This window comes from Cryptomeria japonica, chromosome 5, assembly GCF_030272615.1.
Source record: "Cryptomeria japonica chromosome 5, Sugi_1.0, whole genome shotgun sequence".
In the NCBI taxonomy this organism is placed as follows: Eukaryota; Viridiplantae; Streptophyta; class Pinopsida; order Cupressales; family Cupressaceae; genus Cryptomeria; species Cryptomeria japonica.
In genome coordinates, this window is record NC_081409.1 from 241417574 (window position 1) to 241432124 (window position 14551).

Genomic DNA, 14551 nt, shown 5'->3' on the forward strand with positions numbered 1-14551 from the left:
GTGCAATGATCCAAAGCTGACTGGTTATACTAACTCAGATTGGGCAGGATCAGTGGATGACAGAGAATCCACTTCTGGGTACGTATTCAGTTTGGGTATAGGTGCCGTCACTTGGAGCAACAAGAAGCAACAGGCTGTGGCTCTTTCCTCAACCGAAGCCAAATACTAGGGAACAATCAAGGCTGCATGTGAGGCAGTTTGGCTTTAGAGGATGCTCTCTGACATGCAGATGTCGCAAGCAGGTCCTTCTCCCTTATATACTGATAATCAAGGGGTGCTCAAACTAGCCAAAAATCTAGTCTTCCATGAACGCACCAAGCATGTCGAGCTTCATTGTCACTACATCCGCAAGTTGGTAGAAGACGGATCAGTTCAGTTGCAATATGTTCCCATAGCGGATCAGACGGTGGATATTCTCACCAAGTCTCTGAGCCCGGATAAGTTTGTAAACTTTAGGGGGCAACTTGGTCTTTTTGATCAATTGACCATTAAGGGAGGGTGTTAGAATGATATTTCTTTATTTTGTTAATGTATTTAGTTAGTTGACATCTTAAATGTCTTCTATAGTTTGTAGGTAGTTAGTTGGCATATTAAATATCTATAGTATTTTATATGCCTATAAATGTATCTCTTTGCTTCAGTAATAGATAATCATATTTTACTAGTGAATCTTTGATTTTCATAGAAACCAGATCAAATAATATTCAAACTCACTTTAAGACTCAGTGCTTCCCCAATGCAATAAATTGATGCCCCTTTGATAGGCCCACATCCCTTTTTCTCTTTGAAAGGCCATGATTCAAATTAAATATGACTGAATATGGTGCAGCTGGAAGTTTATAATCTTTCCATGTCAAACTCCAACAAAGCTTCTCATGTCCCCTTAAGATTCCCGTGAATGGCACGATATACACTCTTTCTTGGTGCAGCTGGCTGTCAACCCTATCTCTGACTCTTTCAAGAGTGCACAATTTCCTTTAATTCCTACACTTTCAATAAAACCCCCGCAACTTCCTTCAACAGGTGGTGGCTGAAGATAGGTTACAACTCCATTTTTACCTCACATGACCCCCTTCTTTGATCTCTTACGGCTTTAGTCTAGGAAGCTCACCCAAGAAAAGTTGTCTTCATTTTGTACTGAATAAATAACCAGTTTGAATCTTATATGAAACAACTTATCTCAGTATATTCAAGAAATTGCATCTGCCATTCCACAATTCCTTAAACTGAACCACAAAAGATAAACTGCAAAAATTGAAATCTTCAATTACAATTTTTAAATTGCCAATCTTTGCGCACACTAGTGAACTTGGAATGAATCCACTTGGTATTGGCTAGGAAGAAATCCTTCTCCAAAACCAATTTTCCATTAGGGTTTTTTGTCCTAGGGTTCTAACTTGAGCAATAAAGCCCAAACTCCACAATAGAAGATGAAATTGTCCAAAGGATCTAAATTATTTCTTTGCTATTCCTTTTATATTGCTTTTTTGAACTTTCAAGAAATTATACTTTATTTACCCCATAAAGTGACTTTATAATTTTAATTTTCTTTTTGGCCCCAAAATGAGTCACTGTAACATAAATGTTCAGTTTTACAAAAATATTTAATTATTCCCTTATCATAAGCCCAATTAGCCTATGGGAAACAAAAATAGGCTAAGGGTCCCCATCAAACAATTACGACTGCAAAGGGGACATTACATTGGACTTCGAGTTTTAGTGCCCCAAACTCTTTCTTCTCTCCCACTTCCACTATCTTATTCTATAAATTCATGTTTTTTCTTCTCCCCTTTGGATTTCATTGCACTTAACTCAAAAACTGGAATCTTAGGATTTGTAATATTATGCCTAGAAGTCCTAGAGGAAGGGCCGCTAGCATATGGTATACAAATCTTCCGATTAGACAGGTTAAGAGCTGCTCTTAAAGCGTAAGATTATTGCAAAAACTAATATATAGATTATTTCAAAAACTAATATCTTAACTAGAGGTGTGCAGAAGGGTTGCTTCAGTGTTAGTGATGCTTCCCTTCCAATCAAGGCTGAAAAAAATAAATATTAAATCTCCGTCACCAAATCACCTCTTAATTACTTTGCTTGTTTATGTTGAGTTGTTGCAAATTGCTGCATAATGCTTTTTGTTGGATTGCCCCTTTGCAGGTTGGACCAATATTTTGATGGTCAATCTGAATCATACAGTGCAGCACTTGCAACTGGACTCTTAGTTCCCCGAAGTTCTTCTCCATCATTTCCACTATCCTATTCTTCTTTTTGGTCATCCTCATGATCATTGATAATAGATATAACTTGTTTTTTAGCATTTTTCTCTCAGAAGTTGCCATTTTATATTTTAATGCACCAAATGGAGTATTTTAGTTCTGAAAATAGGGAGTCTGCCCTCCAAGTCCCAAAGTCCCTCGGTTGTTGAGGGAATCACTACCCTAGGGACGCATTCGTTGGAACTTTGGATGTCAGGGGCATCATTTGGAAGTTGGAACACTTGGGTTGGCTTTGTTAGGACGTGGGTGGAAGAAACACAAGGAATACTGAGAGGGGGGGGGGGGGGGTGGTGAATCAGTATTCCACAATTTCTAACTTTTAAAAGACAGCAATAAACTAAATCATACACATGAACAACCATCAGAAAGATGACACAAGATTTTCTTGTGGAAAACCCTTTCGGGTAAAAAACCATGGTATAAAATGCTTCTATTAAAAATATGAGCACCAACTCAACATGAAGAGCATCAACTCCTTTTCAAGTACAATCAGTACCAGTGAAGCACCCACTCCACTAATCAGGCACCAACCCTATTCCTAGAGCACCAACTCTGAATGATGATCCAAAACAGAATAAAAGTAAATTGTTCTTGTACTTGTCTTCAGATGAACCCGACGACTTCTGAAAATTTTGATTCTATAATCCCTTCTGAATCTGCTATGAAAATGATTACAAGTATACGATAGACTTCTCCCTTTTTGTACTCTGATCTGCAATAATCTTCTGACATACAGCTAATGAGATTTTTATGCTCCACAACTTTGATTTCTGTCTGAGCAAATCGTTATTACTCTTCTGCCAGTCACAGATTTTCTTCACACTTCTTTCAAAAATTATAAGCTATGGAAGCTGAGAACCTCTGTACTAAAATGTGCTAAGCACAAAACCTCTGAAAGGCTTGACACTTTCTACTTCACACACAAACGGATACACCGAAAGAAAAAATGTATTACAAGTCACGTTGACAATCACTTCTCTTCAAAATGATGGATTGAAAAAAAACAAAAAAAAACGAACTCCTTCCACCCTTTTAACATCAGCGATGTTCAAAAAGAAAACAATGAGCTTGCATTTTCACGAAAAAAAAGCTCTCAAAAACGTTAGCAGCAAATTAGGGATCATGTTGCCTGACATCAAAATAGGCACGATTTCAATCCACAGTTATTTGAAGTGGCTTTGACCAGATTTAAATATGCTCCACAGATCTTTTGTAACGCACAGCCTCAGTACCGTGTCTTTCACATAACTTATACGCAGCCCCCACTCTTCCTCACAAACCAACACTGTCTAGCTGGAAAACAACACTAGTCTCTTTTCAAATTTTAGAATCAAAATCATTTCCATCTTTTCAGCGGTTACAAAAATCAGAGAAATAGATATTTTATGCTCTATTTAGATACGTCAACCCACATGCTGCTGAAAGAGACTAAAACCACGACCCACATATTCTCTGCACACGCCCAAGAATAGAGTCACGATTTATTTAAGCCAGCCGGCAGAATAAATTTGATATCCCACAACTTCAAAAAAAAAAATGCATTAATAATTAATGCACAAATGAGATTGTCTTGTATGAAACGGAATTAGCAGAGAATGACGAATAAAGAAGCTGACATTATATATGGAGCTGTTCATGACACATGTTTCTCTTAGCCGCTACCAATAAAGACAAAAACATTACAATACTTATCTCAACCTTCCACAGCAGATAGGGAAAATTGTCTTCACCTAAAATAAACATTCGATCTCTAAAATGTATTCACATGATGACATGGCAAGAAAACGGACAAAGCTGCTGACTAAGTGACAAGTAGACATCCACACTGCTGATGCTGTTGGCGGTAATATTGTACGGGAATAAAAGAGTAGTTAATTAGGTAGTACTTTACTTTGTTAGTAATGTAACCGAGGGATGGTAGTTACGGGTGCGACGGTTGTACCTCGCACCCCCTCAGTACCTTTTTATACCATGGAAGGTCACTTGTAAAGACACACATGATTATGAATGGAATAGTATCTCTTATATTTGCTTGATCTCATCTGGTATCTATGGCATTATTGTTTTGCATTGAGTATTCTATTTGTATGTTCTAAACTGTTCACCCAGAGGGTAAACATCTGGCGCCGTTGCCGAAATTTATCTGGAGCACGGGAGTATACTACATGGCACACGGATAATGGGACAACAATTGGCCGAAGGGACAAGCAGTAACCCGGATGAAGAACTTGAAGAATTGTTCGAGGGAGAACTAGCACTCACGAAAGATTTCTCCCGCATCCTCCAGGTGGCGATTGAAACGCACGTACAAAGGGAAGCTACCACCGAGGATGTTCTAGAGGACGCTGTGTGGAGTGTGCTTGGTGTAAGCTCGACGGTAAATTGGTTGATGAGCAATTTGCCCAACCTTCTGGCACAGGCATTTTTGGCTCTCCAAAACCGCAGGGAAGACACCTATCGGGAGAACCGACGCCAGCAAATCCTACGAGAGTTTCACGAGCGCCAAGAGGAGGAGCGTAATGAAACTGACTGAGGGGTGAATAATCCCTGAATGTGTACGGGCGAAGCAGAATAAAACAAAGAACACCCCCACTGTAGTGACATACATTGTATACCAGGGATGAATTAATAAAAGTGTTCTTTTCAATATGATGCCTTGTTCTATTGCATAAGAAGAATTTAGAATTAATGCCCAATCTGCTAAATAAGGACAAAAATAAGAAGGAATACATAGGGGACTCTGAAGATGCCCAACGAGCATTAATTCTCGAACAACAAGTAGAACGAAGAAGAAGATTCAAGAGGATTGCCGAGGAAGGAAGCGGTGGAAATGGCAGCAATGGCTCTGGTGAGGGCCAAGTTTCCACACTAATAGAAACTACCAGGAAACGGTTGGGGGACCTTTCCCTAACATTGGAGGAGATCGGTGACGGGAGTATAGTAGAGCCGTACACGCCATACAGAGGTGTTGAGACCAGGAGGGAAGACGAGACAAAGACCGAGAACAGAGAGGCCGAGGATACTGGTGCGACCGAAGGTGTCGGGAGGACACAAGGTCACGGTAGTAGAAGCAATTTGTTCGGGGCAGGCTCATCACACCCAGGTAGTTAGAGCAACTTGGTGGGACCCAACGGACCAAATCTCGGCGGAGTACCTTCGGGAGGACCAGTGTCTGGAGGAGGAGTTCCTGGAGGGTCAAATTCGAGTTCCGGAGGGCAGACTGGGCTGCTGCCAAGAAACGTAATGGCGAATTGGCAAAAATTGCCGAACTTCGCTAGAGATGAGAAAGAAGATCCCGTACGGCATTGCCGTACATGTGAAACAATTTGGTCGGCCAATGGCGTGGCCAACAGGGCAGAATGGGTGGTGCAATTCCCCGCCACCCTACGAGGAGTAGCCATCGATTGGTACTCGGACACTGACAAAACCCAACTAACAACTTGGGATGAATTGCACAAAGCCTTCGAAAAGGAGTTTCGACTCCTCAGAGATGATAATGAAATTGTAGCAGAAATCCTGAGCACCAAGCAAGGGAAAAGTGAGACCATCCGAGCATATAGCCGACGCCTCAAGGAATTGTTGGGAAGAATGGATAACTAGCCTGACGATGGGTTGAAGAAAAGGTGGTTTGTGGAGGGCTTAAAATCGTCACTCAGAAGGAAAATGAAAATTGTACCCCCCACATCCTATGACGATGCCTATAATCGGGCAGCGGACCTGGAGAGTGAAGGGAAGGCATCTAGGAAAAAGAAAGACAGATCCTCTGGAGAGGAGGACTCCTCCGACGGAAGTAGCAACGACGAGGGGTCGAGTAAAAAGGTGCAAGCCCTTCAAAAGGATATGCATCGCATGATGAAGGAAAAAATGAGGAAGTATGGTGCGCAAAATGTAAGGAGGAAGGTCACACAAAAGGCTCTTGTCCAAGAAAGGCCTTCTGCGATATTTGCCAAGTGTCGGGACACTACCAAAGAATGTCCCTACAACATGAAGACATGCGGGAACCAAGTGCTCTTCACCCAAGAGCAGCCGTTAGCGACAACAGGCACATCGCAGCCTCAAGCCAACACCACGACATCATCTGGTGGTTACAGAGGTAACTGAAGGGGAGGAAGAGGCAACAACAATAATAGCAATAATTGGAGTCGAATGCAGTATGATGCCAAGGGACGACTGATGATTCAGTGTCGAGCATGCAACTAGTGGGGACACTTTGCGGGATTGCCAGAAAGAGGAGGCACCCCAACACTTGTGCAGATGGTGTGTTCCTGGAGACCACGATGAGACAAATTGCCCCAAGCCAGGGGTTAACCTCCTCAATATTGAGAAGATTGGTGAGAAAGAAGTACTGGCAATCACTGTGCTCGGACCAAACAGGCCACTTATCTCGACCCCCGTACGAAGGAGAGATTACGGGAGGCAAAAGCCAACATTGAGCATGAGATGACGGCCGAACGACGGAACAAAGAGGTGGTGAGTACATCATCCCGTACTAAAGCCTAAAATAACATAATTGGGCAAGTACTGTAGATGGAGGTGTTGATAAGGGTGAAGGACCTTCTAGACACAATGCCACAGCTGAGAACCGCCTTTTTTAGTTCCATACAAACCACTGCGCAGGCATCTTCGGGTGCAACACGGGCGGAAGTTCCTGTTAGCCCCTTGGCTGACCCAATGTTGTTGGCCTTAAATAGTGGTTGACATCTTGCGGTAGTAGAGATGGGAATTCTCAGGGCTATCCTCAAAGACACCATCGTGGACGAAGGTTTGGGGGTGAATGTGCTGCCGAAGGATACGTGGAAGAAGCTCGAGAAGCCAACACTATGGCCACCCACCTTCAACTTGGTAGGTGCAGACCGACACGACATTAAGCCACTCGGCACCCTGATGGCCGAGCCAGTGACCAACGACACACAACCCTTCCTACTAGATTTTGTGGTAATCCCACTCAAGAAGAAGGGGTATGATGTCATCTTGGGGAGAGGGTGGCTGGTTACAGCAAAGGTGAACCACGACTAGAAGAAGAACACCCTTTCCATGGAGAAAGGGGGTGAAAGTACACCATTGGTCTGAGGACCCAAGTTGTCGGCGAGGAACTTGCGTCATCTGACTCAGATTTGGAGGATTCAAACAGATGGGAGTGGGACTCCTATGAAGGTAAAGATGAGAGAGAACCAAATGACGAAGGAGTGCTTGAACTCGATGGATGCTCAGAAGATGACACTTCCTCATTGAATGGACTCTTCTGCTAGCAAATGGAAGACTATGAAGTATTTCACCCTGCTTGTCACATGTTGCAAATTGAGGACGAGCTAAGTGAGAAGGAGTAGTTTCTGCCAGAATACACGGAGTACAAGGAAGGAGACGCCAAAGTGAATGAAGTTCCGGCGTACGGATTTTCAAAGGATAGACCAATGCGGTACGAAGACCCTACCATGAAAGAGACAAACTTAGGAGACATTGCCAACCCTCGAAATATCTAGGTAGGCGACGATTGGAGCCCAGTGTTGAAGGCCGCAACATTCAAAATCTTCATGGAGTACAAGGACGTATTCGCCTGGTCCTACAAGGATATGAAGGGGGTCCCGCCAGAATTGTGCGTCCACCGAATACCATTGATCCCGGGAGCCCAACCAGTACGGAAGTGGTTGTACCGAATGAATAAGAACTATGTTGCCAAAGTGAATGAAGAGATCAAACGAATGTTGGAGGCCGACATCATATTTCGGGTGGAGACAAGTGAGTGGGTCTCGCCGATTGTGATCTCACTCAAGAAGGAGGCCAACCAGATCCACATTTGCGTGGATTTTCAGTGCCTCAACGCAGTCACCATCAAGGACCCATTTCCTATACCCTCCACAGACAGCATCCCAGAGGAGGTGGCTGGCCATGAAATGTACTCATTTCTCGATGGCTTCTCAGGATACAACCGGATTTCGATAGCCGAGGAGGACAAGTTGAAGACCACCTTTGTGGTGGAAGATGGAGTCTATGCATACAACCGGATGTCGTTCGGGTTGTCCAATGCTCCCACAACCTTCTAGAGGATAGTCCTTAACATCTTCGGTAAGATGTATGTGGGAAATTTTAAAGCCTTTTTGGATGACTGGTCAATTTTCAGTAGCGAAGACGCTCACTTGGTGGTGCCAAGAGAGTGCATGGAAAGATGCCGAAGGGCCAGGCTCGCCTTAAATCCACGGAAATGCAGATTCATGGTACCACAAGGGAAGTTGCTGGGCCATATCGTTTGTAAAGCTGGACTGAAAATTGACCCGGATAAGGTACGGGTAATTGTAGAAATGGAGTCGCCCATTGATGTGATGGGAGTCAAGTCCTTCTTGGGACACATTGGATACTACCGGAAGTTCATCAAGAACTTTGCCCAACTTTCTTTCCCACTAGACAAACTGACAAGGAAGGGCGAACCGTACATATGGGAATCGGCACAAGGGGAAGCATTCGAGGAACTCAAGAGGAGGCTAGTGGCAACACCCATTCTGGCCTATCCAAACTGGGACCAAGAATTCCATGTACAGGTGGATGCCTCGAACTATGCCATTGGGGCTACACTGGTGCAAGAAGGGGGACATGGGTTGGATCATCCCATCTACTTTGCCAATCGTTTGATGTCGAAAGCCAAGAAGAACTACAGTACCACCGAGAGGGAAGCCCTCGGAAAGGTCTATGTCGTATAGAAATTTCGACACTACTCGCAGGCGACACCCTTCACCTTCTATTTGGATCACCAGGCTTTGATGTACCTGGTAAACAAACCCATCATCCAAGGCAGGATAAGCAGGTGGCTACTGCTCCTTCAGGAGTTCACGTTCACAATAATTGTATGGCTAGGCAAGAGCCATGTCATTGCTGACTAGTTGTCTTGGATTAGGTCTGGAGAACCGCCAGAGGGGGTGAATGACGACTTTCTAGATGCTCACCTATTCAAGATCGCAGTACTGCCACCATGGCATACTGCCATTGGGGAATATCTCTCCACCTCCGTGTTCCCCCAAGGTATGCCATCGGGAGAACGAAGAAAACTCGTGTTGAGAAGCCGCATGTTTTAGTTGATTAATGGATTGTTGTATAAAATGGGACTCGACCAAGTGTTATGTCGGTGTGTGATGGAGGAAGAGGTGCCAAGCATTCTGAGGGAGGCACATGAGTGGCCCGCGGGAGGCCATATGGGACCAGACACTACGGCAAGAAAGGTGCTGCTAGCGGGCCTGTGGTGGCCCACATTGTATAATGATGCTAGAGAATGGGTAGTAGGTTGTGATACGTGTCAGAGAGCGGGGAAGCCGCTCAAAAGGGATTTCATTCCCCTCAACCCTTTGCATGCTCAGGAACTATTTGAGCGCTAGGGGTTGGATTTTATTGGGCCACTCAAGGCCAGCCACGCCAGGAGGTGTCACTACATGGTGGTAGCCACATAATATTTAACCAAGTGGGTTGAAGCGCGGGCCTTGCTTGACAACTCGACCGTAAGTATAGCAAGATTCATTTATGAGCAAATCATTACACGGTATGGTATCCCTATGCAGTTGACCAGCGATAGAGGTGGACATTTTGTGAACCACGTTATTAAACTCCTCACTACTGAATTAAAATTTTTTCATTCATTGTCCAATCCCTATTATCCACGAGCCAATTGGCAAGCCGAGGCTACCAACAAGATTCTCGTGGGGGTAATCTACAAGTCGTGCGGTGTCGAGGGAGAAGACCGGGAAGAAAAATTACCTTCGGTCTTGTGGGCCTACCACACAACCTACAAGGTGACCACCGGCTAGACTCCGTTCCAACTCATGTATGGGCAGGAAGCTGTTGTGCCAGCGGAAATTCATGGTACCAAGCCTTCGCATTGCAATCGAGAACATACTGGGGGACATGGAGAGCCTGAGGGAGAGACTGTATGTCTTGAACAAGCTGGATGAGAAAAGAATGATGGCCCAGTGGGCTACGAAGGCAGCCCAACAAAGGAGGAAGCTGTGGCATGACAAGCACTTGAAACGAATGAGGTTTGCTCCAGGACAACTGGTACTGAAATATAATGGGCGTAATGAGATTAAACCGGGCAAATTCAAGGTACGATGGTTACGACCATATAAAGTCCGCGAGGTGGCAGAGAACGGGGCAGAAGTTGTGGACACTAGATGGTAGTTACGGGTGCGACGGTTGTCCCTCGCACCCCCTCGGTACCTTTATATACCATGGAAGGTCACTTGTAAAGACACACATGATGATGAATGGAATAGTATCTCTTATATTTGCTTGATCTTATCTGGTATCTATGGCATTATTGTTTTGCATTGAGTATTCTATCTGTATGTTCTAAACTGTTCACCCAGAGGGTAAACAGATGCAAACAGACGGCCAGCTGAACCACACACACACCCAGCTCAAGTAGGCAAGCAACCGGGTGAAGCTGACAGCTGAGCAGCTGAAGCAACCAGCTCAACCAGACACCCAGGCAGCTCAAACAGCTCAACTAAGATTTTGACATCAATGACAAAATTTTTAACAGTGGGGCCTTGGTAGGCCCCTTTTAGGTTAGATTTTTCTACTTGATAGTCAAATGTTTCCAATATGGTTGAGGGAAATCCCTGTCCATTCTTTTCTTAAGAGTAATATCCAGGATCCTATTTTGCTGTTAGCATAAGGATTGGGAGATAGATGTTTCTTCCCTCTTCACAGGGTATCCTAGACCTCCTAGATGTCATAGCAAACCAGGGGACACATCCTAGTCGTACATTGCTTTTTTAGGAGAAATGGTATCCAACTCATAGTCATAAAAGTATTCCTGGACTTGCAAGGCACATTGTCCATAGATATGGTTACAAAATCCACTTGTTCCCACAAAAATGCTCCACTCCCAAGACCTAAGTGGCTATTTATAGCTAATGTCCTACTTTTAGCTCTTTTTCCTTTTGCATATTAATTAAATGTAATATTGAAAATCATAAATACAAAATCCATTAAAAAAAATGTAATTGATCACAAAATTCACAATGACTGATAAAAGACACCAGTGGCAAATACTCAAGTGGACTATCTTGAAGGTATGATAAATTTTTTTGATACCTTTTCTGCTATTTGGTAGTTATCGTAGATTGAATTCTTCTTTTGCTTGAATACTTTAATCTTCTCATGTTTTGAATTCAGTTTTAACAAAAATTCCTTATGTACAAAGCAAATCTGCGACATGGTGGGCTGCAGCATGCTGATGGGAATGGAGATTGGGTTCTAACTATCTTCAAAGCCATCTCAATTGTAAGTTTCATTAATTTCAATTGTGTCATGATGAGTGCATACACGTAATACTTGAAATAACTATATGTTTCACATTGAATCCACAAAATTCAAATACATATCTACATGTTTTAAAGATAACAAGCACTTAATGGGTGGGACAGAAATGGCTATTCAGTGGGACTTTGGGAAAGAAATTCATGCCAGTTGTCTGAAATTTAAGTTCAAAGTTCAATCAGTCTTTAATTACATGCTGCTCAATTCTAGATCAAAATGTGGTTTTCTGTGAAATAATGTAAATATTTTCTGCATCTAGCTCAAATTTTATCCAGGTGAAGATCTGGTATTTCATTGAACTCTACTTGTGATAGTCAGGATGGAATTATTTGGCCCCATCAAAGTTGTTTTTCTGTAGAAGAAAAATCCTAAACTGTATGCAGATATTCAATTTATAAATCATATTTCGGTCTCTAATTAACAAATTGATGCATTTACTTCTAAATCAAGGTAGGTAATGAAATTATTGTGAGTGTATAGTTGGAAGCATGCTTCAAAAACTTGGACTTGGGTGAAAATTTGGCAAACCTAAATTTCACTTGGACTTGGGATTAAGGGAAAACTGGCAAAATTTCCAAACATTAAAAGGCACAAAAATTTGTAAATTTATCTTAGAAACATGCATAAAACTGAATTTATAGAAGTCAGGAGCTGTTTTTCCCTGATTCATAGATTAAAAAATAAGTTTGGGTTACATCATAGTATTATATAATTATAAATTACAAATCTGTTTTAATATTTTACAAATTTCATCTATGGAAAACATGGGCTGATTTATTTCTGCTTTTTTAGATCTGGAGTGGGGGTCTGGGGGTGGCAGCCCCAGTGGCATGTTCCTTGCAGGTTTTGGGGTTATTACGCTTGGCATGTTACTTGTTATGATGAAAGACTGTCAAGGGGCAGAGCCAATACCACCAAGCCCAAATTAAGGCCTTTAAGACTACATAGACCTTCATAGCATAAGCCATTTTCATAAATTTTATTTTTTCCACTTCTAAGTATTAATCAACTGATAAATTGATGCAATATTGTCAAAGGAACAATTGTGGAAATGAAAAAACAGAGGGGTTTTGTGTGTTTTCTGCCTATGGTATATTTTTCTGCCAGCAGGCAAGTTTTCTGCACAAGCTCGCTGGAACTTGTGAGTTTCAAGGTGAGTTACTCTCCAAAAACTTGTTGTAACTTGCTGGCTAGTTTTGGTTCACGAGTAACTCCCTGAGTTTTTGAACTATGGATGGAAGCACTCTGGACGCCAGGGTTGCTGAGTGTGTTGAAATAATGACTCTTCTTGTTGCAATGCTGGGTTATGTACAATGTTTGCAACTTATTATATAATCTTCTGGTAAACTTGCTGTGGATGATTGAGTTAAACAAAACTATCCTGATTCCTTACATGTACTTGTGAGGTTTCAGTACCTTTCAGTGGTGTGAGCATGCTAGCCTTATCTTCAGCATGCAATAGAAGGATATTTATGTATAGGGTAATGGTCATCCCTCGCCAGTGGGTGCCATTTTGGTGCCAGCGATTGACCTTAGAGGTCTGTTCATTGGAACTCTTGACATTTTGTAACAAAAAATTACATGACTGATGGCAAGCACTCATACACTAATTAATCATTGTCTGTCATTTGTAGATAATACTAATCATAATGGTTTGGATTCTTATTGTTTTGAAAATGAGCTTCCTTGCAGTACACCTGTATTTGCACATATTAGTTTATGATAGAATGAAAACACTCTTTTTATTTATAGATTTTTTTTGGTTTTGCGTGCTCACAGATTTTATGATTTTGATGATCTGTTGCAGATAGTTGAAATGTTGGAGTTGCTTCCGTCCCATGTAGCGGTAAATTTTCTAAATATGCTTGTCCTGTTCACAAGAAATTAATGAAAAGGAAAAAAAGTCTTGTTTGTCTTGCTTTTCCATGTACAATTTTTTCAGTAAGAGCATATATGTGGGCACGTTTTGAGAGCAAGGGTGTATCTTCTTGGGCTGGCAACTACAAATTTCAAGTGCCATTCCTGTTTGTTGTTGTCTTGTGAAAATTAACATTTGCTGTAAGAAATGATTTTTTCTATTTTTATAAGACACCCAACAGGAAAATGGATTGTAACAGAAGAAACTCAAAATGTCTAATATGATGACCACTTCTTATGCTGGTTGTGATTAGTTCAAAGGTACCAGTTTGTGATATCAAGTACTTCATTAACATAAAATACTTCACTAATGATTTAATGTGGTAAAGCTGTAAAGTTCAATTTGATCATTGTTTACCTGTTCAAGGCATGTAGTAAATTCAGTCTGCTGATATATCTGTTTTGGTTGTTGACTTCTTATTGGTTTGTCAATATGAGATTGAAAGGTTTTGAGTAAGCCTCAACATACAAACTTGGTTGCCTTCCCTATCTGTCCACCTATGCTTGAGAGAGGCTAATAAATAAAATATTGAAGTCAAATGAAATTAAATTCCTCAACAAGGATCTTGATTTGTTCTTTTGGTTTTATATACATATGGAGCAAAATAATCCACTTATATTACTCCATTAACTTGAATTTTGATCCCTCTAAATGTTTGAACGTGGTTATTCTGAGCATCATTGAACCCTTCCTTTTGTTAAGGGTTGTTGCATCCACCACTTTTAGCCTCCTTAGAACTTGATACTCAAGTGGCCAACACTTGCTGTTCTTTCTTGTTCTTCATGCCAAACGGGAAGTCATTTACTAAATGACCTGACACTATATTTCTTAAATTGATTGCTTGGACAATTGACACTTGTATGCTGTTCCACACACCATTTTCTACACCATACTTCTTTTTCTTTGTTTTGGCTTTTTACTCCTTGAATATCCTCATCATATGTTTGGGGGACTCAGAGGAGTCTTTCTCACCCCTGTAGTTCCCTAGCTTTTGTTGCGAGTTGTCATTCCCTTCACTTTCTAAGTTGATTGCTTTGTCATACATATCAGTGTA

The 14551-nt window shown here is 41.8% G+C and overlaps 1 protein-coding gene across 3 annotated transcripts in view; it reads left to right on the top strand.

Annotated features, from left to right (window-relative positions):
• LOC131028835 (uncharacterized) overlaps positions 1-14551 on the top strand; it is a 246320-nt gene that overhangs the window by 24512 nt on the left and 207257 nt on the right. For all 3 annotated transcript variants that reach the window (XM_057959189.2, XM_057959188.2, XM_057959190.2), the window contains exons 4-5: positions 11464-11543; positions 13387-13425. In XM_057959189.2, the coding sequence (XP_057815172.2) occupies positions 11464-11543; positions 13387-13425 (119 nt within the window). The remainder of the gene's footprint in view (positions 1-11463; positions 11544-13386; positions 13426-14551) is intronic.